The following is a 27314-nucleotide window of genomic DNA, read 5'->3' as shown; positions in this document are numbered from 1 at the left end:
ACGGCAGTCGAGGACCCATATCAGTACGCAGCAAGGGGCCTACTCAGAAATTAAGGTACTGGCTTTGGATATTGTACCACATCCAACCTTGCTTGGATCGACTTCAGAAAGGCCCCTCGCTTGTTATGATCTACAGAGCACTAATGGCAGTTTCCTGTCGTATAAAGGCGTTCCACCCCATGGTTGACTATCCGCCGTGTGCTTGGAGACAGATGCGCTATCAACATTATGGGCTTCTTCACAACAGACAAGCCCGTGGCTCCTCCAAGGGTCCCAACAGACACAGTGCTGCCGGTGTCGCTGTGGGATAGCGCGAATATCCGGCGCAAATGGTGTTTGCATTATTGCTTCCGATTCAACGATGTCCTGGACCCGGGTGAGCTCCACAACTCGCTGGAGCGGCTGATGCAAATTGGAGAGTGGCGGAGACTGGGTGCACGCATACGGATGAATGTAAGTCGTTGCTTTGTCACTTCTGGTAGTGACGTCCCTGACTAGATAGAGCAATGGGGGGCTTGAATACCATATCCCTGAAAGATACGATGAGAGCAGGCCTGGTTTCGAGTTCAATGTTACAAACTATGATATCCCCCTTGAAAGCCATTACCTGGCAGAGAAGCTCCCCAGGGCCACCGCACAGCCCAGTGTGCAGGGATGCCAGGAGGAAGCTGTGAGGTCCTTGTTTCTTCATCCGCAGCATCCGCGGACACTGGACGACTGGTTGTTTTCCGATCGCCCACTGCTCGATATTCACGTCGTCGCTTTTGAGGATGCGACCCTGGTATCGGTAACATTCATGCACATACTAACCGGCGCATCTGGAATGCGTCTGATTCTCCGCGCGTGGTCGAATGTGTTGAATGGACGCGAAGATGAAGTCGGTCAACTCAAAGGCATTGGCGAGGACCTACTAACAGACCAAAGCAATGGATCGGAGCCGACAGAGTATGCACACTATGACAACAGAGTAACGGGTATCAAGAAGTGGGTATTTGCCATCTGTGCACTATGGGATAAATTCTGGTATCCTTCCGTTGAGTCGCGCGTCATCTGCATCCCCGGGCCATATGTCGACAAACTGCGAAACGAGGGGATTGAGGAGCTATCACACGCCGCAGCACCGGGGCAGCCATCACCATTCATAAGTCATGGAGACGTCCTACTGTCTTGGGGTGCCCGCACAATTGTCAAAGCCCGTGGAGCGTTCCCCAGCCGGCCACTGGCGGTGTTCAACACATTCAATGTCCGCCCTACACTGCTCCAGAAGTCTGCGTCCGATAATACTGCCTTCATCGCGAATGCATGTTTGATGTCGCCAACATTCTTATCTGTTGGGGACGCGTTGAACCTTTCGCTGGGCCAGGTGGCCTCGCAGTTCCGGGCGTCGTTGGTTGAGGAGCGCACGAAGGCGCAGAGCCAGGCGCAGCTCGCAATGAAACGTGAGGCCTTGGTCGCTAACGGCTCAACGGCATTCGGCATGGATCCGCGATCTGTTGTAATCGGTTGTACAAATTTTCACCAGGCTCGGTTTTTCGACATTGACTTCTCCTCGGCGGTGCGCTGTCCGAAGCGGCATTCGGGTGGTCCGAGTGAGAGGATCGGGAGGCCAGTATGTATGCTTGTCGGCAGAGATGTGGCAGGCCCGGATTTGTGGACTATGGGAAACGTACTTGGGAAGGATGGGGATGGGAATTGGTGGCTCACCTGGAAGTTGCCCACCCAGACATGGCCAGCGTTCCAGCGGGAGCTGGAAAGTCTGCGAGCGGAAGGGCGCTAGCACATTGACAACATGAATATATCATAGACGGAAACCAAGAAGTAGCTTGGTTCCGCAATTCTCCTGGTGTCGTTGGCTCGTGCGGATGCAGTTCTGGTTTGCGAGAATTTCAATGTAGACCATCGATAAACTATGTATATATATATCACAACCAGAGCTGAACGATGATGCCGTGTGGCAAGAGTAGTAACTCGGGTGTGATACAACGCTTGAACCAGAACTATTAATGCTAATAAGCTAAGGCAGCCCTACGGGCTTTGTTCCACCCCCCCACGTTCGCCCGTCCAGCTGGCCATGGTGACTCCCTTAAGGAAATGATCCGCCATATGCTGCTCCCTCTCTTTCCAACTGATCATGCCCACGTCACAGAATCCACAGCGGCTTTTGATAGCATCGGAATTATTCTTGAGCGAGGCCAAATCCGGCGTCCACCCGTCCCACTTCCGACAGCCATGGAACTTGTACAGATGCTGCCACAAGTGGTCTTTGCGGCTAAAGACTCGTCCACCACCAGGACCGTGGGAACAGTAGTCGAGCTCGTGCGACCGGAAGTGGTCGTCAGTAGGAGATGTATGGCCGCAGAAGATGCACTCGGGACTCTCCTGGCCAGTGCGCCAGATCACGAACGATTCGTCGGGGGCTAAAGGGACAGCACAGGCCCACGAGTTGAGTCTGGGCATATGGACGCTTAGCTCGTGGCGTCGCCAGTCGAATCTCTTCTTGAACGTCCGCGCGCAAAATGTACACTGAAAGGTTGGGTTGGATGGAGCAGTTGAAGCTCGGGTCGATGAAGGGGGTAGCGTGAACGCGTCATGGCTTGTACCCAGACTGCTAACGGAGTTGCTGTCATTTGAATGGCAGAATTCGCCCGTCGAATCTGGATTCGATGAAGTGTATAAGGACTGTGGTTGGCTGTGAAGCCAGGAATCCCCGCTTATAGACGACGATGCGTAGCCGGCACTTCCCGCGGGCTGCGAGTCCGTGTAGAAGCTGTCGTTCAATGCGCTCTCCAGCGCGGCCGGAGATATGGTTATGGGCTCCTCATCTGGAGGCGAGCAGCGCCAGCGATCCAGTGGAGTCATCATGCTCAACGGTGACACGCTGGGCATCGGTGATCCTTGCGGTAGGATCTTGCGTTGAGCGACCACCCTGTCTGAATGGCGCTGCCGCCGTCGGGCATTCAGGAACCAGTTGTTAATTTGCGTCTTTGTCAGCCCAGTCTGGCTTGCAAGGTCGGCCTTGTCTGCTTTTGTTGGATATGGATTGGAGATATTGCAGGCCAGCCATTCTCTCAACGGCCGCGTTCGCTTGACAGAGCGAGAATGAGAACCAGCTCTCTCACTTGTGTTAGAGGATGCCCCAGATAATTCGGGCCGAGTGGTGTCCAGTGAAAATAGTTCGTATTCGTCAAAATCAGGACCGTCGGTGCTCCCGGGCAAGACGTCGTCCTCTCTGATCCCGTGCAGTTGGTCAATCACGGGCCGATTCGTTTCGTATTGATGTGGCTGCCGCTTGTGTCGCTCTGCAAGACTGCATTGCCGGAACAGAGCCACACAGCTGGAGCAAGAGGTGACTGGGTTTGGATTGGCATCTGTGGTCTGCAGGGAGAAGCATTGCAGGCGCATACGGCGGCAGTACGTGCAGGGCTCCGGGGGTCTCCAGGCACCTTGGGGGAGAAAGAAGTCGTCGTCATCCCAGCCAATTCCTGGGACCAGAGTGTCGCAGTGAAGGATATCGTCTAGCGATGTATCATTGGGAAACGGGTCTTCCAGAGACTCTCTTTCGTTCAGGCCGATACCAGATGCCTCATCGTTGGGTTGTGGTTGAGAACCGAAGAGGCCTCTTGCGGGGCCTGATTCAAGGCCCTCAAATGAAGACCAGTCAATCTTGTGATCGCAGTGACTAAGACCATCCATTTAGATGAGCAATCGCCAGTAAGCCCCGTTATCGCAGGAAGAGGAGTCTCATGAATCTTCGCCACGATCGGGGGACAGCGGGTCACGTGGGAATTTGGGGACAGTCACGTGGTACTGGGCCTCTGATTGGCTGATGGATTGTATGCAGATGGCCTCATCCTGTAAGGGCTGCAGTGAAGAACGAAGTGGAACGGTTAACATCATTTGTTAATAACATAGCCCAGGACCTGCATGGACTTCTTTCACTTTGTACAACCCCGATTACAACCCCTCGGGGCGTATCCTGGAGATCGCACGGCATATCGACCAATGTCCCCTTAGCAGAGACAGATCAGGCTGAAATACCTATCACAATTGTCGGCTGCACCCTGACCGAGACCAGAAGGGGATGTTGACGTTGATTCTACTATCTAAGATCAGATGGTCTGGATTGGCGTCAGTTATAAGTGTACACTATCTGCCCCTTGCGTACGTCACATCTAATCCCGTTGCTTACATGCCGGACTCCATCGCTCCGCAGAAGGGCCCCTTGGAATCATCCTTTCAGATGCCTATGCACACTGACCACCTACCAGGAAGCCTGTATATAGTGGCAGAACTGTCACCAGCGGGAGATCGCATCCTTGCACCATATGACCCCAGGTAATTTCTACAAAGACCGTCGAGGACTTCCTACAGCCATGGGCGACGACGCTGAAGTGCATCCTGGCCGATCTTGATCGAATTGTTGGCGACTTATATTGCGTCCAGTGGAGGTAGATATCCTATTACACCGATGGGACAAGGGTCGGCACTACGAATAGTTCCATGTATGCTGGGAAGGAGCTGGAATTGACTACCTGGATATCTTCCATTTCTAGACAATGACACCTCAGATCTGGCCCTCCAGGAATGGCGCGAACTGTCTGACAAAATCGGAGACTGTTTCTTTAAACGGCGTATACTTGATGGTGGGAAAATCTGTCACCATCGGCTCCAGATCGACTTCAACATGCTTCTTTATAGCTTGAATCCCTGTCGGAATTTTTCCTTTGAGAAATGGCAGCTCGCTCTGCATAATATCCGATGCCATCTGATATGTAAATGGCTCCCTTGACACCGGAATATACCTCTTCCCCCCGGTAGCGGGCGTGAACAGAGCCTGTACATGAATCTGCGCCAAGTCACGGACATCAATCCAGAAATTGAACTGGCAGGGAGGAAGCTCCTCAGAAGCAGAACCGCTGACTACATTCCACAGCATCTTGTTGGACTCGTTCAGATCGCTCACCGATTGGGGGATCTGTGCCAGTGGTCCAAACACCATGGACGGGCAGAGCGTTACTAGGTCGAATCCTGGATTTTCCTCCTTCATGAACTTCCAGGCTTCCTGTTCTGCGAGTGTCTTGGATCCTCTGTATGCCTCGCGTGCCGACGCATGTGGTGATGCGGCCTCGGGGTACGTGATGGGATTCCAGTCGTTGGATGTATATTTCCAGGGCGCCTCCTCAGGCTTAGACATGTCAAGCACTGATCCAAAGGAGGATGTAAGGACCACACGTTTGACTCGAGATTTCAAACACGCGCGTAGGATAGAGCGTACTCCCTGGATAGCAGGGATTATTAAAGCTTGTTCGTTGTCTTTGCAGTCGTATTTCAGAGGCTGTGTCGATCAGTGTTAACACTTTCTTCTCCGAAGGCCCTGCTATTTGAACGTACACTTGCTACATGGATGACCCCTGCTATATCCTGTACCGCGTCGTCAAACGCCCCCGGGTCCGTCAGGTCTCGGATGAAGACAACGTCCAGCCTGTCACTGTGTTCTCTCCTGCTCGCAAGGAACGCACCGGCCTTCTCCTTGGACCTGACCACAATCCTTACCCGGGTTCCTTGTTGAAGCAGCGTGTCCACTACATGGGCGCCGATCAGGCCCGTTGCGCCAGTAACCAAGACGTATCTGCGAGATTAGACGTGAAAAAGACCGGGTAAGACAACTTACAATTGTTCCATGGTGTAGACAGAGACTTGAGGATATCATAATACTAGTCTGTAGCACAATTAGTATATGGGAAATCCATTCCTTTCATGCTTGTGACAGGAGTGGGGACCAGATAAATATTCCGGAGGAGCTCCTCCCACTCCCCCACCCCACTGAATGCTCTCCCCTCACTCCTCCCTTAGCTGCAATGATAGAATAACTAAGATAACGACGTATTGCATATACTAAGTTGGATAACATGTCCGCTGTGGCTCTAACGATTCCCAGTCACGGCACTGTGGAAGCGGTTATATATCTTGACATAATGCTGTCGAATTGACAATCGTAACCTCGTTCTTCTAATCGGTACCCTAGATTGTACGTTGCATCATCATTTATTTACTATGTCCCTCGGAAAATTATATACCTACCCAAAGGCCCCTCGGTCCACCATGGTGGTGTTTGTCGTCAAGTACCTCAAGCTCGACGTGGAAATCTGCAACGCCTTTCCGATCAAAGTCTATCCAGAGAAAGGGGGCGTCGGAGAGGAGTATCTCGCCAAATTCCACACTGGAAAAGTCCCGGCATTCGAGACTGCAGACGGTTTCTGTGTCTACGAGAGTAACGCCGTCGCGTGGTTTCGTAAGATCCCAACAGCTCATCTCGCATTTCAACACTGACAGTAATAGTCTCTCACCAGGACCCGAAGAGCACACTCCATGGTTCCAACCTACGAGAGGAGACGACTATTCTTCGCTGGGCTTCGTTTACCAACTACGAACTCCTTCCGCCAATTATGGCCTGGATCCAACCCATCATTGGCAGAGCACCATCCAGCCCCGAGATCCTAGAGAAAGCCGAAGAGGGCTGCGAGCTCACAGTCCACGCCGTCGAGAAAGAGATCAAGGGGAAGCAGTACCTGGTCGGCGACACCCTGACCTTGGCTGATTTGTTTGTTGTCTCGGGGTTGGCGAGGGGGTACCAATATGTAAGACGCACACTCGTTATTATGTCCTATCCTGACATGTCCTCGTAGGTCTTCACGAAGTCGTGGGCAGAAAGGCATCCCATAGTCCATGACTACTACATGCGCATCCGCAACGACCCAGATGGCATCTTCGACAGCATCCTGGGTCCTAATGTCATTAAGGACGTGGCCAGCGGTACATACCCTGACTACGATGGGCTGTAGAGTTCGTTTACAGTATGGACAGCTGTTCAAATGCAGATATGCAGATATGCATTACTTGTAACGCTTAAGCGTAATCAAGAAATAGAAGAACTGGCCTCTATAAAAACGGCTTCAATGCATGTTGCAACCGGCCACGTATTTCTCTTTGCAAGAACCGCTTCAACGCATGAAAGATATTGTGCTTCGTAGCCATTCAGAACAGAAAAGCCTGTTGCGCTACCTGGAGTTAACCCCTCCTGTCGGCTCTGTTCTCTGTCTCTCTCGTCTTTCATTCCTATTGAGGTCAAGATATTCTGCATCAAAACTCGCGCGGAGACTTTGTAAATATTTGAATGAGATCCGGACCGTTCCTGAAGTCCAAGGGCTAGCAGACGCACAGTACGCCATCCCATTAGACACGATTTGAAGCCTAATATGGTAATAAACGGATCTTCGGCTACACGATGGGTGTCCTTGCCCATAACGCCCACTGGATCCATAAGCAGACCCTGGATGTTTTCCAAGCCGGCAGCTACGCGGATGACGTCGCGATCCTCGTAGACATCGCGCAGGTGTTTTGATCTCGGCTTTCCCAGCTCCCAGGCGGTTGAAACTGCTGTCGGCAATCCGTACTCGACGACTCCATTGGTGAGCAGTCCGTCCTGGTGTGTTAGACATAGCACCGTGTAGTGCCATGCAACCCACACCTGGTTCCAGAGACTGTCAACTGTAGTCTCTTCGAGGCTGTCCTTTGTGGCTTCTCGCAGCTGGTGGACGTTTGGCATCAAGTCAGCGAGTGTGTTCAGTGCCTCCATAACCTGCGCCCGGGCGGACTCAGGTACAATCGACAGACGATGTCTTTCCTTATCATCTGGGCTTCGAATGTTGTGGTAGAGAAAGGTGCTGCCGAGGATCAAGTCTCGGACCATCATCTGAATTTGCATTACGAGCACAAGGCCCGCAAAGGAAGATCTCCACAGCAGACCTAAGCGTTTTCCGGGAGGGGCTGGGCTCATGAGATGCATCAGGGTGCTATACAGGTCGCCCTGCGCAGGACGAGGGTTGCGGTTGGCGGCGTCGTCTTCTGTTTCGTTGAGGGAACAGTCTTGGTCTAGAACGAGGGCCTGCCATGCGGACGCCGTTGGTGCTGACCAGATGTTTTCGCTGCAGGGGAGGTCATATTTTATTTCCAATGCGGTCAGCAGAGGTCGGATGTTGCAGCAGATGGACATCTGTGCGTCTATATAGTAGAGCGAATATATAACGCTTTGCCGTATTAGCACATTTATATAAAACTACTCGGATATACGCACCGCTTACGTGCCTCAATTGTAACAGCAGATCGCCAGTCGCGCTCAACATAAGCGCCGGAAAGCAGTGAGTCTAGATCGGGGATGATGGCGAGCCCATCACTCGGTTGGCTGTCTTGAAGGAGCTGATGCTTCCTTGCAGCGTCTACCAGCCTGCGATGAATGCCCAGAGCGGTTTCAAATAAAGTATCGTCGCAACTATGAAAGGCGAAGTATTCGAAGAGGACATAGGCTTGAAGTACCCATACCTCGCGGAACCCAGCACATCGATTCCTCTCTACGTACGAATCTAGAGACTCAATGCCAGAGTGTAGTAGCGCAAGGCTGATGTCATGATGGTCACCGGAATGGTAGACGGCGCCGATACACGCTACTGCCTGGAGGAGAGGCTCTGGTGTCGACGTAGTGTCGAATGTAGGCTGGTGGATGACAGGAAGGATACCTTGAAAGCCTTCGAAATAGGCGGATACAAATAAGGGGAGCTTGAAGACCCATGAGATGCTGGAGGCAGAAAATGCAGTTAACGATTGCGGCATGGGTGGCCTTTCGCTTGCCTGTATAGAGGTTTCTACATCCTCTTTGCGAAATGGTTCACCAGGAGGCAAGGCTGTTGCAATTGACTGCTGGGCAGGTGTCAATAGCTGGGGTCCATTCTTAGGGTCCTCAGCCGGACATTCTGCTAGGTGATATTTCCTGATATGACGCTTTCTTAGATCGCTACATGAGAGCAACATCAGCATATCAACTGCATTAAGGCATAATAAGAAATAGATCATTGCGAACCTCCTTGCGAAGCCAACGCCACATTGCGAGCACGAATAACGCTTGAGGTTCGGCTGGCGATGAACTGCTAGCATGAGTATGCTTTAAAAATCCAAGGCGCAGTTATACGCACCCGAGGCAGTATGTCTGGTCAGATTCTCCTACCAAGCAGCTACTATTAGACCACACTCATTTGACTACCAGCCATACGAACCTGTCTTGTAAAGCGCACGGCACACGTTGGACAGGCAAAGGGTTTCTCGTGGTCGCCCGGTGCCGTGAGTATCTCCATCATGTCCATGGCGAGGAGCTCACCGAGGATTGTTGGATCACCGAGGATTCTTGGATGAAGGGGACGGGAGGATACCCCAGTTTGCAGATGATATCTGGGGAAAAGGTCTGTTGGAGTCGATTTGTTGCTGTCTTCTGAATGGCCGCCACTCTCGAGCTATCTCAACTAGCTGCTTGGTCTGTAATCTCCCGCCAATTGCAGGACTTGTTCGGACGGACATGATTTACTTGGAGATAATCACCGGGAGGGGCCTTCTCCTCTTGTTGTTGTCCTCCAGTCCTCCCTTCGTCAGAGCTATCTCCTCTCATTGACATCATAACTTGTCCTCCGTCCTCCGTCCTCCATATCCGAACATTTACTCTTCCAGGTTTCACACTCCTCCGTGTATCCAGTCTTCCAATATGACCGGTCCTGGCACCTATGCTGCCAGGAGCCTACGCCGTGTAATGTCCTGGCGTATTTAAGCATGCAATTGTGTTTATCTCGAAACGCAATGCAGCCGTGACAGTCCCGACTGCGATCAATATGTCTGCTCCATCGCTCCCCCATTACACGCCCGCCGAACCCACCAAGGAACCTTGTATGTTAACTGCACTCTCTCTGAATTCACCTAATGCTAATTGGTACTGGCAGTGGACTATGTCCAGCTCGTCAATCTCGACCTGGCCAAGTTTGATACCGCTGCTGGTCGCGAGGAACTCGCTAGCAGTCTCTTTGAAGCAGCTACAGGCCACGGCTTCCTCACTGTGACCAACCATGGGATCTCCGATGCAGTGTATCAGCGGCAAATGCAGATCGCCAATGGAATCATGACACTCCCTCCGGAGGAGAAAGCCCCCTATGAAGGTACATTTCCGTGATGCATATTTAAGGCCTTTAACTCCTGCTGACTGCAATAGTGACACCCGAGGAAGATGCCCGTGGCTTGTATGTCGGCTTCAAACCTGCAGGACCCCTTGGCCACAAGGGTGGTTTCCCCAAGCAGCTCGACCACTATAACATCCTCGTACATGACCCCAAGAACCGTCCACACCCAGAGATGCTACGCCCACACCTCAAGGAGACATACGAGGTCATGCACTTCATCCGCAACCACATATTGAAGAAGCTGCTCACCCTGATGGCGATGGTTCTCGAGATGCCCGAAGAGGAGATTCACGACACTCATGCCCTTGGTGGTTCCAAGACCGAATACATCCGTTACATGATATGCGAGCCTCGTCCCAAAGACGAGAGCGAGAAATACCGTGATATCTACCTCTCTGGTCATACCGACTGGGGTTCGTGGACTTTTCTCTTCTCACAGCCCATAGCTGCCCTGCAGGTCCTCGACCACCGAGACGGCCAATATCGCTGGGTCAAACACCAGCCTCATGGGTTGGTGATCAACTTTGGCGAAGCGCTGGAGCGCCTTACGGGTGGTCTTTTCAAGGCCACCATCCACCGCGTCGTGCAGCCCCCGGTCGACCAGCGTCATCTCCGTCGCATCGGTGTTATCTACTTCGCGCGACCTGCGGACGATCAGGAACTTTCCCCTCTGCAGGGATCCCCTGTTTTGCGGCGAATGAGCCGTGACAAGCCCATGGACGACCGCGTCTTTTGTATGGCCGACTACTTGGATGCGCGTAAGCACGGCTGGAAGCGCTACGAGTATGATATTGACCGTCCGGCGGATCCCACGAAGCATGCCGATTTCTTTGCGGGAGAGTACCCTGATCCTGAAGGGCACAAGAGCCTGGGCAAGTTTGATGATGTTCCGAGAGAGGTCTACGTTCCCCAGCTGAAGGCATGATCAGGAATTCCATAGCCTTCAATTACCGTAAATGTTTATAGTCGATCTTAACAGAATGTCCATGTATTGCTTAAACGATGCTACTATGTATTGACTAGTGCCTAAGTACTTCGCTATCACGGACTACTCCTACCGTAGACTTCCAGACATCTCCAAATCCATCCAGCAGGTTCCCCGCATCCAATCGGTCATAGTAATTCGTTCCGTTATCATTGCATGCCGGTGGAGCGCCTCCCGTCCTCCCAGCTGCGCATACCGTCGGAGCAGGGCCTTTATCTGTGGAGCGCAGTCTGATCAGTTGAATTTATCACTACGCAGATAGCGTGAAGATATGCAGTTATCACCTTGCGAGTAAAGAACAATTGCCTGGTAGCAGGCTACATATTTTATTAGCTGGATTCCACTACTTTTACCAGCATTCAGTTGTGCCATCCTCGATTCATTATTCGTCATTGGCATCAATCCTTATTTGTTAACCACGTCTACAGTCCGATTGCAGTATGGCCATTAAAGCGCTCAGTCAGATCCGCCAATACTTCACAAAGGCGCAGCAATCTCCCTTGGAGAAGAGGCTGGTCTTTAAGCTGGACTTTTTCATCCTGACATTTTGCTGTCTCGCATACTTCACGTACCTGTAGTCCTGATCCCTCGTGCGCTCAGGATGCTAACCCATTTAGCAACTACCTTGATCGCGCGAGTATAGCCCAGGCCTATGTCTCGGGTATGAGAGAGGATCTGGGGTTTCAAGGCGCCGAGCTGACCGTTGTGCAAACGATATATGCGGTGGGATATCTAATGTTGGTTTAAAACCCCCCTGGTACTACAAAGCGGCAGCATATGAACAGGACCTAACGTGACAACCTTCAGCGGCATTGTTCCGAATAACCTGCTCCTTACCTACTTCAAACCGAGACAGTTCTTCCCTGCCATGATAACCTCGTGGGCAGTACTAACCATGATCAATGCCGTTGCCCAGACGCCGCAGCACCTCATGGCCATCCGGTTCTTCCAGGGCTACTTCGAGTCTTGCGTCTTTGCAGGGACGCAGTATATTCTAGGATCATGGTACACCAAAAGCGAACTAGGCCAGCGCACCGGGCTGTTCACTGCAAGTGGGTTGGCTGGAGGGATGTTCGGTGGTTTCCTGCAGGCCGCTATTTTCTCGTCGATGGACGGTCTTCATGGCCTTCCCGGGTGGAAATGGCTGTTCTTAGTATTTCTCCATCCTTCAAGTGTAGCCAACCATTATCTAATCGTTTACCAGATATGCGGTATAATCACTATCCCAGTGGCCATTTACGGATACTACTTCTTTCCCGATACGCCGTACACCACCTCTGCCTTCTATCTCAGTGACGACGAGAAACAGCTGGCACGGCAACGTGTACCCTTGGTTGAGCGTGGCGAGCCAATCCTCACTAAGAGTTTCCTTAATCGCGTTCTCACCTCGTGGCACTTATACGCCTTTTGCTTCTTGTGGATCTTAGGAAATTGCTCGGAATCGCAAGGAAACCAGCAGCTCTTGAATCTTTACATGCAAGCTCATCCAGAGCGAGGATACACTGTTTTCGAAATGAACAGCTGGCCAGCCGCTGTACAAGGTGTCGGAATCGCCAGCACACTTATCTGGGCTATTGGAACCGATATATGGGGCCACCGCTGGGTCGCTGGATACTATGTCGGCATCGTTTGTATTGCGAACGCAGTCATGATTCTGGCGAACCCGACAACAGTGGCCACCAAGTACGCAGCGTACTACTGGGCCGGGTCGATCTACTGCATCCAAGCGACTTTTTTTGCGTGGGCTAATGACTCGATGAGAGCGCAGCCTCCTACCTTGCGCTCCTGTGTGATTGCCTGTATGAATTCCGCGGGAAATTGCTTTCAGGCCTGGTGGCCGCTTATTTTTTACCGAGCGGACGACGCGCCTGATTTTACTGTAAATTCTCAACCCCTTCACATAGGGTTGGTGGATGCAGCTAATACCATGATAGATCGGAATGTACGCTATGGTTGCAGTGGGGGCTGGGTTACTCGTCTGGACTACGGTGCTGGTGTGCGTAGACTCGCGCACTGGAGTGCAAGTCATTAACGCTGTGGACGAAGAATGTGGTTCCAAGACAGACAGGGACAGGGACAGGGGCTCTAGTAAATGTTGCGATGTTGACAGAGTTATCTTAGAGGCGTGAGTAGTCTCGCCCTAATGTATGCAGGCCGCCTTTATATATATATTCGTCAAAGCAGTTTTATGGAACCGATCCAGAGCATGAACACCACCCAAGGGTTGCAAATAGGACAGAATAGAAATGTACCTCGCTGTCTCTGATTTTCTCGGTATTCAAATGCCCACTTCACCAACAGCTCTTGACATGCGTTGTACATGTATTATTCCTTTCAAACTGCCTGTCGAAGATGCACCCATAATGGCTGGTTCTCCCAGACAATATAACTTTTGGACTTGTCCCAATGATGTGACTGGGGATCAAGACTTATATCAAAGTTCCATAACATCTTGCTAAGGACAAGACGCATCTCGGCGTACGCGAGACTACATTTAATAAGCGACATGATTCGAAAGGAGGAAAAAGGCGCACGCAAAGTTAAACTTACTTTCGGCCAATGCAAGCGCGCGGACCAAACGAAAAGGGCTGGAGAGCCTCTTTCTTGTCATTCTTGAAGCGAGGGTCGTTGTTGCTTTTTAGCCACCGTTCAGGATGGAACGAATTTGGCTCGGCGAAGTTGGACAGGCCGCGAAAGGTCGAATAATGAGCGACGGAAACGGAAGTCTATACACGAGAGGGACGTTGTTATACTGCTGTCACACAAGGGACCATCTAGACGACTTACCCCTTGAGGCAAATACTGACCGCAGACCACTGCGCCTCCGGGAGGAATGACCCGAGGTCCAATAGCTGGTGCTGGAGGATACATTCGGAGACCTTCCTCAATGACAGCATTCAGATATGGTAACCGGGATACATTGGAAGCTGTGATCTCTGCTTCAGAGCCGAACGCAGCCCGAACTTCTTTCACAAGAGCTTGATAGCACTCAGGACGCTTCTTCAAATAGAAGAGACATGCACCCAGTGTGGTGGCAGTGGTTTCACTACCGGCCTGTATGAGCAGAGCAGCATTAGACTGAATCTCCGCGGTTTGCATTCCACGCTCATCGTTGTACCGTAGAACATAAAAGAGAAAGTCAGGCCGAGATGTGCTGGTGGCGAGTCGTTTATTCACAAGATCCTTGCTGAACTTATAATGATCAACGCGCTTGCGGATTAATTTCTTCGGCATGAGCTTGCGAATTAGAATTGCAAGGGAAGGGTAGATTGAAAAGGCCCTGAGAACAGCACCAGTTTTGATGCTTTTGAACGTGGTCTCGACCCAGGGATGATACTCCGAGCCTTCCAGACAACCGAAACTCTCCCCAAACGCCAGATCGCCAATTATATCAAAAGTCAAAAAGTTCAACCAGCGGAGCATATCAACTGGTTCATCATCGGCATGCCGACTGGCTGTGTCTCCTAGCCGACTGATGAAGGTGTCAATATATCCCATGATTAATGGTTCCTGGTCCCGCAAGGACCGGTCAGAGAAGGCATGCGTTAGCAGCCGTTTCTGCCGCGCATGATCCACGTCGTTGGAGTTGATGAGGTTAGCGGCGCTACCACTAGAAGATTGAATATAGAACTCGGGATCTTTGGTACATGATGGCTTCCCGGCCTTGCGATGACCGTAGATATCACTCCAGGCCTGTGCATCTCGATACGTCAGGGCGTTGGGACGAATGCGCACGACGTCACCATAGCAATCATGCAACTCCTGGATTTTGCTGTGTAGCTCCCCTGAGATTGACCATTTGAAATAGGACAAATTGGATATGGCCGCTAGAGTTGGACCGGGGAACTTGCTCAACGGGTGCAACCAAAGCCTCCAAAGAAGACGCCAGATGATTGCGGCGATGGCCTATTAGAAAGTTTAGCAGTGGCCTCAGTTGCATTCGTGCTACTCGGGTATAAGGAGATAATCAATGCTTACAAGGAAGAGGATTTTTTGAATTTGTAACATATTGCTCTTGGAGAGGATGGCATTGAAGAGGGCCAGGGTGAGTAGCTTACCTAGGTATCTTAGTGGGAAACTCGCTTTCGACTATCAAGGCTACCAGGGATCCATCAGAGAGGTTTCAATTGATATTTCCGCAGACTATGCACCTCGTGCTGACTGTGACGTAAGCTCTACAGCTCACAACGCGAGTTGGACAGCCAGGTGGGTAGTTATTTACGCCGCAATGCTACAAATGAGAATGATTCATACTCCTTACATACATTATATGTACATACAGATACGTGCATTCCAAGCCTGCCTGCCACAGCCTTACGGACATACCGAGGTGTACCGTGTACGTGGCCTCTCGGGGGTTGTGGACGACTTCCAAGGGCTCCTCCGTGCATGCAGCTAGCAGCATAAAAAGTCGGTCAGGGGGTTATATTATCTAGCCCTGCATACCGCGCCATTGATGAATATCTTCGGCCTATCCGTCTGCCTCGGTCGACGCAAATCGCGGGACTTGTGTAACATATGTGCTGCGGAAGGCTAGGTAGATGAGAGGTCAATTGTCGGTGCGGCGGGTGGCTGTTGCTTTCCTCCATGCATTCCGAAGGGATTGTTTGAAACTTTGAATAGCAGCAAAACGAGTGTTCGATTAGTTTGCAGGAGAGGCAGGAGGAGTTCGAGGACTGTGGGCAAATGGCGTGCCTTGCGTGGTCTACTATTGAACCATGCTGATCATGGCGACAGGCTGCGTCCAAGTACGTGTGAAATGAAAAATTCACAAATTTTAACTAGGCTATAAAAATAGCTTATAGCAAGCCTGAGTAGTCTATGCTGGGGGTCTGTTTTTCAGGTCAAATACCAAACTTAGTTCCACGCAACAGAACGACTTGAAACAGGCGGTGACCGTTGAATTCTCTCTCTTCGTGTCAGATTTGCTCCTACGGATTCATACAGACGAAATGCCTTACAAAGCTGTCGTCTTCGACATGGGAGATGTGCTATTTCGATGGACTCCTCAGCTGAAGACTTCGCTTCCCGTGGCAACGTTGCGAGATATGGCGTTTTCGGAGACATGGTGCGACTACGAGAAAGGCAGATTGACGACCAGTCAGTGCTACCAGAAGCTGGGAGAGCAGTATGGGGTTTCAGAAGATGAACTTGCCTCGACATTCTACCAGAGCACCGCCTGCTTGATCCCCGATCCAAGGATGACCGAACTACTTCGTGAGCTTAAAGGTCGCGGGCTGGCCATATACATGATGACGAACATTCCTCGACGAGATTTCAATCAGCTGCGATGCACCAATTACGAGTGGGACCTGTTCGATGGGATATTCGCTTCCGGCTACATTGGCATGCGAAAGCCTGACCACGACTTCTACCAGTACGTCCTGCGGGAGGCTGATGTGGCGCCAGCTGAAGCTATTTTCCTCGATGATCAACACAAGAATGTGGCGGCCGCGCGTGAAACGGGAATTCTCGGTCTCTTGTTCGAACATGCACGGAAGGATGAAATTTGCGATGAGCTTGTCGACTTGCTGAGTCGCGATCCTGCCGCTGAATCTTGCATAGTGTGATAGCCATTTAGTTCCAGGTGATCCAACAAGCCTCAGCCTTACATATACAGTCCCATTTAAGTATATGAATTTCTGCGCGTATGCTGTATCACTTGATCAGCCACATGTGTACTGGAAAAGCCACAAGCGCCTTGGAAATATGCTGGGTCCAATAAGATCGGCATGCGAGTGATTTTGTAACGATTCATTGTCAATAATACCTTCCGAGGTGATACTCGAATGACCACTGGCATTGATAACGTGTTCCCACGCCGAAGATCGTAGAGTCTGTCCGAGTGTCAATATGCCTTCGGTGGCACAAGGTGGATGTCAGATGATAGCTTTCTGTGCCGAGCTCTCGCGATACGCTTTATTGCATAGCCCAGAGCATGTTCTAGCTGCGAGGAGTAAATAGACTGATGGTATTTTTTATTGCTGCCCAAAGGGAGAGACGCCGATCAATCTAGACGTGCGCCGGATCTTGTCTTGAACAGAGAGACTGTACCGAAGGTCCACGAAAATTATTGATCCTGACGCCCCCGTGCTCAAGGAAATGGATTGAAGCTTTCATGTATTTATAGGGATAGGAAAAGTCACTCTGAATGTTTCTTTCTCGTCACAAATGGTGTAGGCTGTTGTGTTTACCTTATATTGCGTGAAGCTACTCTTTCTATGAACGCCACCAGTCCAAATTCGAGTTAGCCAGGGAGCACTTCAACCTTCTCGAATACCAAACCAGCTTCCCAACTCCGTTGCAATCCGTTGCGAGGCGTAGTGATACACAATGGGTTCCACCAAGGCTCTTGTTGTTGACTTTGGGAATGTTTTGTGTACCTGGACACCACCCAGGGAGTTATCCATCCCGCCCAAGAAGCTGAAACAAATCATGTCTTCTGACATTTGGCTCGACTATGAACGGGGTATCTATAAGTCGGAGGACGAGTGCTACTTGGCGGTTGCAACTCGCTTCGGCGTCTCTCCCAGCGACCTCTCCTCGGTGATGAAAAAGGCCCGCGAGAGCCTGCAACCAAACACCGCAACCCTGAATCATCTGTCTCATCTCAAAAAGACCCAGCCTGGCCTCAGGATATACGGTTTGACCAACACCCCTCTCCCAGAACAAAGCAGTGTACGATCCATCGCCCAGGAATGGCCTATCTTCGACCATATCTACATATCAGGCATCCTCGGAATGCGCAAGCCGGACATTGGCTGCTACAGGCTGGTGCTGCGAAAGATTGGGCTTCCAGCGGAGTCCGTGGTCTTCATTGATGATTCACCCGAGAACATCCTGGCCGCGCAGTCACTGGGAGTACACAGCATACTGTTCCAAAGCCACGACCAGCTCTCTCGTCAGCTTGGCAATGTGCTGGGTGATCCAATCCAGCGGGGCCATAACTTCCTACTCTCGAACGCAAAGCAAATGAATAGTACGACCGACAAGGGAGTTATTATCCGGGACAACTTTGCGCAACTGCTGATCATCGAGCTGACGCAGAACCCGTATGACACCGTGATTCTGCAGATTCTCACAGGATCAGACTAACCATATCCCTAGAGACCTTGTGGCGTTAGAAACATGGGACCGTACCTGGAATTTTTTTATTGGTGAGTGTCGTCTTTTTGCCATAATTGCATGCGAATAACAAAACATTATTATATTTACAGGACCTCCACAATTGACAACTGAAAGCTTTCCCAATGATCTTGACACTACCTCCATCGCTCTCTCGGTTCTTCCGGTTGACAAAGAAGTGGTATGGTCTGTGATGGACGAGATGCTAACGTTTACCAATGCGGATGGGATTTTTATGGTATACTAGCCCCCGATTACCCTGACACTTAGACCGTTCGACTGACTTTCCCGATGGACCTATTTCGACCGATCACGCCCTCGAGTTGATCCGGTAGTTTGCACCAATGTCCTGAATCTTTTCTGCATGCATGGACGGGAAAGCGAAGTTGCAGCCACATTTGACTGGGTGCTGGACGTTCTTCGAAATTCGGCCTATTTATCAGGATCCAGATACTATTCTTCGCCTGATTGCTTTCTATACTTTCTTTCACGGCTGAGCTGTGTGGTCCGAGACGGCACGCGACGCAGGGAGCTCAAGTCACTGTTGAAACAACAAGTGAGCCAGCGTATTGGCGCTGATGGTGATTCCGTCTCTCTCGCCACTAGGCTACTTGCATCGAACATTTTAGGAATCACAAATGGCCGTGATCGCTCCAGGCTTCTTGCTCTGCAGGAAACTGACGGTGGATGGCCTGCTGGGTGGGTTTATAAATTCGGAAGCTCGGGGGTACAGATTGGCAATCGGGGGCTCAGTACAGCCTTGGCGTTAAAATCAATTGAGCGTCAGAAGGGGCCTGTTGAGGCGATATCCAGTGAGCCAGAAGCGTGGTGGCCATCCCTCAGGCTTGACCGACTTCTCAACGTTTGGCCTTTCATCGACTGGAAGGGATATTCGCCGAGTTGAGATGACTACGCGGAGTAACCCTCTAATCAGTAGATCGGAATAAGTATGGCACCAGCCATCGTCAACTCTATGGTTGAACATATGCCGTTGAGTTACATGGCCCAGTTGTATCCTAGCCAAAACCGATGTTGGGGGTTGGATGTGATTGATTATCTTTGGATTAGACTTTTCTATATGGCAGTAAACAGCGGCCATTCAGCAGCTTATAGGAAGTGCAATACACCACGGTAGTCTGCTATTCCTATCGTTTCCGCCGCTCTTTGCTCACAAAAGACCAAAAGAAACCGGGGACTTTGCCTTGGCCATCCATTGGAATGTAATACTTCCTGCCTCTATGTCAGAAATCCTTGTCGTAGCCCGGGCCTCGTTGGGGGTTCATTCGTGCTCACCCATCTTCTTTTCCAAATCTGTGGCAGCTGGAGCCCTTCTAGTTTTAAATCTGACGCGAGGTAGAGTTGAAGAGAGCTAGGGAGATCTACTAGTTGCCATGGACGGCTGCAATACTCTCGGGACTTTGACTTGGGTGATCATTTGTCATTTTTACTATCCACATTCAACGCTGAGCCCCAGATTCCCTCGCAGCTATTGTGTCATCTGTCACACGATTTCCACTACCCCCCCTGCACCCTATTCATTGACGTTGAATGTTTTAACTTTCAGAATCCCGGCCTGAAGCCCGGCCTTTGTTTCGGCAGCTATAACGACGCCGGCTACGCTATATCTCTTCTCCGGTACCTGATTCCATGAGGTGACAATCAGTTGACCAGAAAAGAGCTCATCCCTGAACACATCTGTGAACTCGGCCCACTTGACGTCCAAGAGAATAGGCATCAGGAGTGTCGCTTCGTGGAGGCCCCTTTTGACCGAGAGGTGCTGTCGCAGTAGGCACAGAGGCGTTGCCCCAGTTGACCGTGGATTCAAGTCAATCACCAGAGGCTCACCGTTCTTATCTCTCATCACGTCAATGCCGAATGGCCCGAAGTAGCCTTGCGCATGAGCGTAGCGAGCGGTGCAGTCTAAGATGCTTTTGTTCTCGCGATATATCCGGTCCTGTTCTTTGTAGGAGATGCTGGCACCAATCCAAAGCTTGTCTTCACCGAACAACTGCCCACAAGCCCCTAAAAAGATGGCTGTGCCTTCCTTTGTGACAAAAAAGGAAATTCCAATTGATTCCCCAGGAATGAATTCCTGTAATAAAAGGCTTGCCGGTTGGAACCCATGATTTTCACGGTTGAGCTGGCGCAGGATGAGATGGAGCTCGTCTGTGACAGTACAAACACAATTGTCCCAGTCTTCCTTGGAGCGCACCACAAAAGTGCCCCCTGAAGCGGCAGAATATTGTAGTTTCAGAATAAATGGGGGCTCCCAGACTTGAGCCTTCGAAATTAAGCGCGCCACTTCTTTGCCTATCGTGTCTTTGTCTAGCACCTGGTCAGGGCTGAGAATCGAGTCGATAATCTCTGTCTTTGGCGTGGGAATCCCGGAAATCGCAAGCGCCCTCTTCGAGCTCAGGTCATATTGTACTTCAGGATCGACCAAGGATGGAAGGTGAGCCAGGCTGTCTTGGCTTCGCACCGTCACAATTCCAGCGTTTTCGGGGAGAGAAAGCTTGGATGGGTGTTTTATGCGGTGTGTCTCTGGACGTTGGTCTTCACGCAGCGCATCGTATACGCGTTCAAATTCATAGCAGAATGTTTTGAGACTAGCGGCGGGTGTCTCGGGATACTCCAAAAAGTAGATAGGTATGTTTCCAGCGATGAAGCCCAAATGCTGCGGATAGCCCTTGCACCGGAGCACCAGCCCGACTGCGTCCCCTTCGACAAGGGGCAGCCCACTGTATATAAATTTCTGGGAATGTGGAATCGACGGAAGTATTGGGGGCAGATCGTCGGTAGCGCAATAGGCCAATACAGCTCTCTCATGCTGTTCTGCAAATAAATCAGACAAGGTCGTGTCGAGTACGACAGGAGGGAAAGCCATCGTTTGCCGCGTGCCTTTGCGTCCAGCCGAGCTCATATTCAGGAAATAGGAAGTAGAAGTTTGGGAGTTGCAAGAATAGCTGCCAGGGAACAATGGTCGGTAAACAGAAGATCGAATCGGTCTGCTTTAAGCTATTAAAGGGATTTTAACAGAATGGTATGAGGCTGTATATATAGGTCTTACATGCACAGTGTGAGAAAAAGGAAGATGTCTTCCGCCAATAGTGCATTCCACGTAAGAGTACCAGAAGAGATTCTAGAAGCTGTAATTTGCAATACAAATTTTGCATTGAAGACAGCCCGCTTCCTTGCATGCACGCAAGCCCAGTAACTAGCGCAATCAGCAGAAAGGGCCAAGATCAGCAAGAGGATATTGACAGGTTCAAATGATCTCCCCACCGCTAGTTACATGTACAATTGTGACACAATCTTGCTGCAAACCTGGGACACCAGCACCCGAGAAGCGCCAATGCGCTTATTACCCAATAGAGGCCGCGATGACTCGCGCGCAGAGATTGCCGAACAAGCCAGAAGAATTGGTAAGACACTGGTACAATACACGTGTAGCAACACCAGAGTCGTGTCCAACCCCGACTTGTACATCGCAGTCCATGGGAAGGCCATTGGCTCACGAAGGTGAGCTCCTATACCGTTTAAGAACCACCAAGATGTCGTTATTCCTATTGTCGGTCAAGCCGCTTGGGGAATGCGTTACATGGAGTCGGGCTGTTCTGAGTTCCTTGTCCAGCGTTGGACTAGACAGGTCTCAGTCGGAAGTTGTGGAGCTCTCTCTCGCCCCTGTGGCTCCGGGTGTTGTTGCATGGAAGAAATTATATACTTGCCAGACAGGCGAACATGAGTTGATCATTTTCGAGAAGAACAGCAACAATGCTCAATATCAGGGGATGACGGTGGGCCCAAGGCCCGAGAATGTCAATGCGGCGATGGACAGCCACACCTCGCTGACGCCTAAGCGCGGAGGTTGGAGACCATCATCTCGTACAGCTGGCCGGCCAGGGCTGTCGCTAGAGAGGCTCCCAATAATTCCTGTTTAGTACACCAATCTCTCCAAATGAAACAATGTGGCCGGAAGTGACGGCACTTCGGGCCCTGGTGCTTGACGGAAGGTGCTGAAGTTACTCGTCTCGAAATCTAGCTAAAGAACACCTGCTCGCCAACGGTTGCCAGAAACAAGGGAGCGCTAGAATAGAACGATCAACTAGTCTATCTCCGCATATAATGTAGGCGGCAATGGCAGCCTGGAATGGAATTCTGGTGCGAGAAACAGGTGCTTTCCGTCATGTTAACTAATAGCAAACACGTCAAGACGATATGCTTGATAGGAGGCGGATTGTTCGATGGGACGACGACGACGAGAGCAACGGCCAGTATCATCTCTTATCATTCAGTCTTTCCCTGGAAGTCGGTGCCGATAAGGACGCCACCAGGGAATATCGCGTCGGAATGTCGATGGCTGGCTGTGAAGCCAAGAGTTGCTGCTCATAGACGACAATGCATAGCCACTCCCACTGGCTGGCCCTGAGTATATGGAGAAGCTGTTATTTAATGTGCTTTGCAGCGCGGCAGGAGATATTATTATTAGTTTTTTCTCTAGAGAGAAGTAGTACCAGTAATCTAGTAGAGTTATTATACTTAACAGTAAGCCCGATTTTTACTCCCACATATATAATTGTCCACCCGGTTTTATGAAACCCGCCGAGGGCACGAACCAGACCAAAGGGTTCCAAATAAGACAGAACAGAAATGTACCTTACTGTCTCTGATTTCCTGGGTACTTGAATACCCGCTTCACCAACAACTGTATACTCGTCGCCCTTATTTAGCAGATTTCCATTGTCCACCTAGGCCATCCGTTCCTGGCCCCACCATAGGCTGATTTGAAATCCAAACAACACATTAATAATCGCTTGACAGGATCTCGCTAACTAGTTAACATTAATGAACTACGGATCGCTCCTGGTAATTCACTGCGATTAGCTGCCTGACTCCCCATGGAACAATCTGGACTTCAATCCTTCATGCCTGACGAGAGGAATCCTCTCCAATGTCCGAAATGCCTCAAGAAATTCAAGCGGCGTATGTAACAACACCCGGGAGTTGCGCCGCTGATTTGCTGAAAACGAAGCAGGAGACTTGGTAATGCGCCATCGACGGCGCTGTCTGCAAAAGAACCCCACCACCCGCCAGAAGGCGTGCAATGCATGCGTCCAGGCAAAGGCAAGGTGCAGTTATTCCCAACCGATCTGTGCGCGATGTGCGAAACGGGGAATGTCCTGCGAATACGCGGCCAGGGTGTCCAAAGTTACGGACTCTGCCAACGACTCTGATCGGACTGCAGCCAGGACTACGGAGCCCGGTGGTCAATTGGACCTCTGGGGATCGGACAGCCTTCCCTGGTCCTTGGACTTGGCTGATATCCCACTGGACGTGATCAGCGACAACCATAACCCAGCTCTCCCAAACGCCGATTCTAACCTCGTACCCCCATCACAGCACGATAAGCAATATTATGACGTGCTGGGCATACCTGATATTGTAGTGGTCCCGAATCCAACGTTTGAGGTGGACCCTGACCTTTCCAGATCAGACCCGTCCCAGTGTCTGCGACTGCTAATGCAGTATCCAATGCTATTAATGAAGGATGATTTCCACTGCCCTTTCGCGCATCGCAGTCTCTTCAGCGAAGATGTGCCCGACATGACCGTTTTGGCTCACACGCCGGTTGCAATCTGCTGCGCGAGTGGATTGCTTTCAAAGCAGAGTGCGCCTTTTGTGAAGCGTACTATGAACGCCCAACGGCATAGTATAATTGAAGCATATGTAGGAATCTGCACTATCCGCACATGGATGAAACTAACGCTATTAGCCCGACTATACCTGCATGGAACAATGGGACGCCCTGCATGCGATGCTCCTGTATGAGATCCTCGATCTTTCACCTGTCGAGGAGGGAATACGCTGGAAGCAGCGCCCTCGTGGTCTGGTAAAGACCTCGTTCCTAGCTCGAATGGCCAGGGAGTACTCGGAAAAGTATGTAGAAACGTATGATGCGTCTCTGTTGCCATCCCCTGGCACCTGGACTAAATGGGTGGTCGCTGAAAGCGCCCGGCGCACTGTCTTCCTGGCGAATATCGTCAACTTCTTGAGCAAACGGGACAGTCAATCGAAGAAGCTATCAGTAAACTACCAGCCACTCGGTGATGAGCTGATCCTGAACATGCCTCTACCCTGCTCACAGACTCTCTGGGCTGCCCGCACAGAAGAAGAGTGGGAGCAAGCAATTGCCACTGCGCCGAAACATAACGATCCATTTTCAATCTTCATGGACAATGAGGATACTTCGCAGTTATCACTGAGATCTCTGTTTTCAATAATGAGCGAGGATGATCTCCGGGTGAGGGCACAGTCCACCGCCGGGTTTGGCGACTCCGACCAGCTGCGAGCGTTTATTGTTCTCTGTGCATTGGAGCAATTTGGACAAATAAGACATTGTTGCACTTCCATGAGTTAAGTAACTCCTCCGTCTTGGTTGTCCATCGGAGTTCCGTTGTCGACCATTTTTCTCCGGCATACGACCACAGTTCTCCGACGGCCATACGCAGGAATTAAACACAAGATAGGATACACCGGGACAGTCAATTTGTCAGCCGCTCGATTTTAAAAGAATATGCTGTGAAGGTTTTGGTAGCTATATAATCAGCCATGGCTGCCTCTGTTGGGTTCCTCGGCGTGCTTATTATACCATTCCTCCTGCTAGGACTTTTTGATATGATAAGAGTCATGACTACAAAATCCATAACCCAAACAGCCACCTTCCAGCTTCCTGGCATTGGGCGGCGAGGTACAGGTATCCTAGTCGGGCACAGTATCACCCTCAATCCCGATGCTGGCGCGCACGACATGAACGAGCCTCGCGAGGCCTGGGCTCTCAAATCTGGCCTATACACCCCACGACAACTCGTCGAGAGCTTTGCTCCCCTGCTTGATACTGTCGTCCTTCGCCTGGGCCCTGACCCTCCCAACGTGCGATCGTCGCGATGTCAGTTGTTGGACAACCTTGCTGCGAACCTGGACACCAACACTCGAGAAGCGTCCATGCGTTTCCCCAATGAAGACCTTGACGACTCACGCACAGAGATCGCCGACCAAGCCAGGGGGATTGGTAAGACGCTGGTGCAATACGCGCGCAGCCACACTGGTGCTGTTGTCAATCCCGACCTGTACCTCCGCAGTCCATGTGAAGGGCACCTGCTCACGAAGCCGAATGTTGATCTGATGTTTGGTCCTCGCAGCGAGCCACACCTGATGCAGCTGTTCAACGAATATATGCACCAGATGGTACTTCTTCGCGACGCCCTCATCCCTTTTAAAAACTACGAAGACGTTGTTATTCCTATTGATGGCCAAGCCGCCCGGGGTATGCGCTACCTGGAGCCGAGCCGTTCTGAATTCCTCGTCCAGCTTTGGACTAGACAAGTGTCACAGTCGGCGGTTGTGAAGCTCGCACAGGCCCTTCTGGCTCCGAGCATTCTAGCTCAGAATTCGAGAACCACCTCAGGATACGGTTTCCAGTACGCACATGGCCTTGTCCTCCCCGCTGTTCTCGCTGGAGGGGAGACCCCGTTTCATCTACTCCAGTACATTGCAGCTCGGCTAGTTGAGGATGCAACCAATGATATTCTCTTCGACTACGAAATGCAGGATTACTACTCTGCCCGCCGCATGGAAATTTCTGGAGCTGCAGCTACCCAGGCTCCGGCTTCTTACCCGCCAGGCACAGAGAGTCCTGCTGTGCAAAGGGCCACTATCGAAATTCGGCCAGCGGTGTCTGACTCAGACTCGCCAACAGTCCCAAGTCGACATCTGGAACTCCGTCTGGAGCTGGATAATGGCCGGTCAATTTCCGTGGACGTCGGCCAAGTTTGCCGCGGCCATCGCTACGCATACATTGCACACCAGGCGTCTTCCGCATCTATACCCGAAAATGGCATTCAAACTGGGACCGATGACGCGAAAACATCCGATGTGATTGTGCATGATGCTACCTCTGTCCTTCGGTCCGGGGAGGACGGCCTTGTCACTGCCAAAGGCGGGTTGCATATAATCCCCGTCCAGGATCCACTGGTCTCTTTGGCCCTAATGGGGGTGCTCTATCCTGAAAATGTAGTGCTTCTCCCGATGGAAGAGAGATTGGAGCAAGCAGAGAATTCTGGGAAGGGGCTGGAGCCAAAGTTTGTTCTCTGGGGTGGCGTGGAGAGGGGTGGGCTAAGAGGAAGATTCCAATATTCTATTCCTACTTGATTATATTTTAAGAGATTATACACAAGTCAGACAGGCGTACGCGGGCTCATCACTTTATACAAGAACAATAGTTCTACGCTATCAGGATACTCAATATCAGGGAAGAAAGTTTGGCCCAAGGTCCTAGAATGTCAATGCGCCGACTCCAAGCCTTAGCCTATAGACAGCCACCACCTCGCTGACGCCTATCCCCGGGATTTGGAGACCATCAGCTCGGACAGGTAATCTGCCAGTAGCTGTCGCTAAGCATTCCCAAGAATTACTATCTAGCGCAGTGGAAGCGGGGCCACAACTCCAACTTCCCCAAATGAAATAACGTGGCCGGAAGTGACGGCGCTCTGTGCTCCTGTGATTGACAGACATTCAAGCATAGGGCGCGTAAACGTCGTAGTCACCAGTATATTTGCGCAGAGCGATGCGTAGGAAACCCGAAGACTCGCTAACGGTTGCAAAAAATAAAAGAGACACCTAGAACGACCCGATAACATAGCGGATCTGGGTATGTAATTGGACAAACTGGTGGCCTGAAATATATTGCCTATGCGAGGAATAGGTGTTTTTTTTTCCGAAGACACCACGCAACACCAACCATCTCAATAAGATATGTTTAGTACGAGGCGGATGGTCCGATGGAACGACGACGAGGCCAACAAGGGCAAATATTATCTCTTATCATCAAGGCCCTTCCCTCAGAGACCCGCTGCCCGATAAGGATTCCATTCAGAGAAAAGGGCATATCCTGTCGGAATGTCCGACAGCCACCGCTTTCCCAGGAATTCGAGATGACAAGCAACCAATGGTCGTTCAAGAAAGCTAATTTGGCTCTGGATGATGGTTGATACAGCTGGTCCCTTGTCCGTGCCGAAACTCAAGCCCAGCAGATAAGGATGGCGGACTGTGCGGCAGTACTTATAAACTATGATGGCCAGCTACGTACACTGTCCTAT

At 51.0% G+C, this 27314-nt stretch overlaps 14 protein-coding genes across 14 annotated transcripts; 9 read left to right on the top strand and 5 right to left on the bottom strand.

The window, feature by feature from the left end:
- Nucleotides 1-228: 228 nt before the first annotated feature.
- ASPVEDRAFT_77587 (uncharacterized protein) lies at nt 229-1777 on the top strand (the record flags this gene model as incomplete). Its single annotated transcript, XM_040816408.1, has 2 exons — nt 229-453; nt 503-1777. The coding sequence occupies 2 exons, from the start codon at nt 229-231 to the stop codon at nt 1775-1777; spliced, it is 1500 nt and encodes a 499-aa protein (XP_040661569.1).
- A 124-nt stretch (nt 1778-1901) lies between these two features.
- Nucleotides 1902-3693, bottom strand: ASPVEDRAFT_871184 (uncharacterized protein; the record flags this gene model as incomplete). The annotated part of the gene is made up of 1 exon (XM_040817982.1): nt 1902-3693. One exon carries the CDS (start codon nt 3691-3693, stop codon nt 2026-2028), a length of 1668 nt encoding a protein of 555 aa, XP_040661568.1. The 3' UTR covers nt 1902-2025.
- Nucleotides 3694-4348: 655 nt separating this feature from the next.
- On the bottom strand, nt 4349-5682 carry ASPVEDRAFT_145354 (SDR family oxidoreductase; the record flags this gene model as incomplete). Its single annotated transcript, XM_040808059.1, has 3 exons — nt 4349-5335; nt 5392-5629; nt 5672-5682. The coding sequence occupies 3 exons, from the start codon at nt 5680-5682 to the stop codon at nt 4565-4567; spliced, it is 1020 nt and encodes a 339-aa protein (XP_040661567.1). The 3' UTR covers nt 4349-4564.
- Nucleotides 5683-6054: 372 nt separating this feature from the next.
- ASPVEDRAFT_77584 (glutathione S-transferase family protein) lies at nt 6055-6842 on the top strand (the record flags this gene model as incomplete). The annotated part of the gene is made up of 3 exons (XM_040816407.1): nt 6055-6292; nt 6340-6638; nt 6687-6842. The coding sequence occupies 3 exons, from the start codon at nt 6055-6057 to the stop codon at nt 6840-6842; spliced, it is 693 nt and encodes a 230-aa protein (XP_040661566.1).
- A 33-nt stretch (nt 6843-6875) lies between these two features.
- Nucleotides 6876-9255, bottom strand: ASPVEDRAFT_205411 (C2H2-type zinc finger protein). The gene is made up of 5 exons (XM_040809433.1): nt 9108-9255; nt 9027-9054; nt 8915-8978; nt 8135-8848; nt 6876-8087 (listed from the first exon to the last, which is right to left on the bottom strand). The coding sequence occupies exons 1-5, from the start codon at nt 9192-9194 to the stop codon at nt 6917-6919; spliced, it is 2064 nt and encodes a 687-aa protein (XP_040661565.1). The 5' UTR covers nt 9195-9255; the 3' UTR covers nt 6876-6916.
- A 449-nt stretch (nt 9256-9704) lies between these two features.
- Nucleotides 9705-10776, top strand: ASPVEDRAFT_90293 (uncharacterized protein; the record flags this gene model as incomplete). Its single annotated transcript, XM_040818748.1, has 3 exons — nt 9705-9765; nt 9819-10031; nt 10085-10776. Coding segments are annotated over 3 exons (966 nt in total), but the record flags the coding sequence as incomplete, so codon positions are not given.
- A 548-nt stretch (nt 10777-11324) lies between these two features.
- ASPVEDRAFT_871163 (uncharacterized protein) lies at nt 11325-13525 on the top strand. Its single transcript, XM_040817981.1, has 5 exons — nt 11325-11605; nt 11655-11774; nt 11845-12190; nt 12242-12916; nt 12972-13525. The coding sequence occupies exons 1-5, from the start codon at nt 11478-11480 to the stop codon at nt 13164-13166; spliced, it is 1464 nt and encodes a 487-aa protein (XP_040661563.1). The 5' UTR covers nt 11325-11477; the 3' UTR covers nt 13167-13525.
- On the bottom strand, nt 13116-15120 carry ASPVEDRAFT_145351 (cytochrome P450). The gene is made up of 4 exons (XM_040808058.1): nt 15016-15120; nt 13825-14943; nt 13588-13763; nt 13116-13525 (listed from the first exon to the last, which is right to left on the bottom strand). The coding sequence occupies exons 1-4, from the start codon at nt 15043-15045 to the stop codon at nt 13372-13374; spliced, it is 1479 nt and encodes a 492-aa protein (XP_040661562.1). The 5' UTR covers nt 15046-15120; the 3' UTR covers nt 13116-13371.
- Nucleotides 15121-15882: 762 nt separating this feature from the next.
- ASPVEDRAFT_156629 (HAD family hydrolase) lies at nt 15883-16727 on the top strand. Its single transcript, XM_040808531.1, has one exon. The coding sequence runs from the start codon at nt 15990-15992 to the stop codon at nt 16605-16607; it is 618 nt and encodes a 205-aa protein (XP_040661561.1). The 5' UTR covers nt 15883-15989; the 3' UTR covers nt 16608-16727.
- Nucleotides 16728-17216: 489 nt separating this feature from the next.
- Nucleotides 17217-19353, top strand: ASPVEDRAFT_66786 (HAD family hydrolase). The gene is made up of 4 exons (XM_040815908.1): nt 17217-18089; nt 18145-18194; nt 18255-18400; nt 18458-19353. The coding sequence occupies exons 1-4, from the start codon at nt 17371-17373 to the stop codon at nt 19064-19066; spliced, it is 1524 nt and encodes a 507-aa protein (XP_040661560.1). The 5' UTR covers nt 17217-17370; the 3' UTR covers nt 19067-19353.
- A 218-nt stretch (nt 19354-19571) lies between these two features.
- On the bottom strand, nt 19572-21227 carry ASPVEDRAFT_35118 (uncharacterized protein). The gene has a single exon (XM_040810926.1). It carries the CDS (start codon nt 21044-21046, stop codon nt 19694-19696), a length of 1353 nt encoding a protein of 450 aa, XP_040661559.1. The 5' UTR covers nt 21047-21227; the 3' UTR covers nt 19572-19693.
- A 215-nt stretch (nt 21228-21442) lies between these two features.
- ASPVEDRAFT_35117 (uncharacterized protein) lies at nt 21443-21686 on the top strand (the record flags this gene model as incomplete). Its single annotated transcript, XM_040810925.1, has 1 exon — nt 21443-21686. The coding sequence occupies exon 1, from the start codon at nt 21455-21457 to the stop codon at nt 21683-21685; it is 231 nt and encodes a 76-aa protein (XP_040661558.1). The 5' UTR covers nt 21443-21454.
- A 1371-nt stretch (nt 21687-23057) lies between these two features.
- Nucleotides 23058-24577, top strand: ASPVEDRAFT_77576 (Zn(II)2Cys6 transcription factor domain-containing protein; the record flags this gene model as incomplete). The annotated part of the gene is made up of 3 exons (XM_040816406.1): nt 23058-23142; nt 23195-23886; nt 23933-24577. 3 exons carry the CDS (start codon nt 23058-23060, stop codon nt 24575-24577), a joined length of 1422 nt encoding a protein of 473 aa, XP_040661557.1.
- A 167-nt stretch (nt 24578-24744) lies between these two features.
- ASPVEDRAFT_35115 (uncharacterized protein) lies at nt 24745-26483 on the top strand. Its single transcript, XM_040810924.1, has one exon. The coding sequence runs from the start codon at nt 24769-24771 to the stop codon at nt 26365-26367; it is 1599 nt and encodes a 532-aa protein (XP_040661556.1). The 5' UTR covers nt 24745-24768; the 3' UTR covers nt 26368-26483.
- The last annotated feature ends 831 nt before the right edge of the window (nt 26484-27314 follow it).

This window comes from Aspergillus versicolor, assembly GCF_001890125.1.
Source record: "Aspergillus versicolor CBS 583.65 unplaced genomic scaffold ASPVEscaffold_1, whole genome shotgun sequence".
Classification (NCBI taxonomy): domain Eukaryota; kingdom Fungi; phylum Ascomycota; class Eurotiomycetes; order Eurotiales; family Aspergillaceae; genus Aspergillus; species Aspergillus versicolor.
Note: the sequence above shows the minus strand (reverse complement) of the source record. Positions and strands in the feature narration are given on the sequence as shown.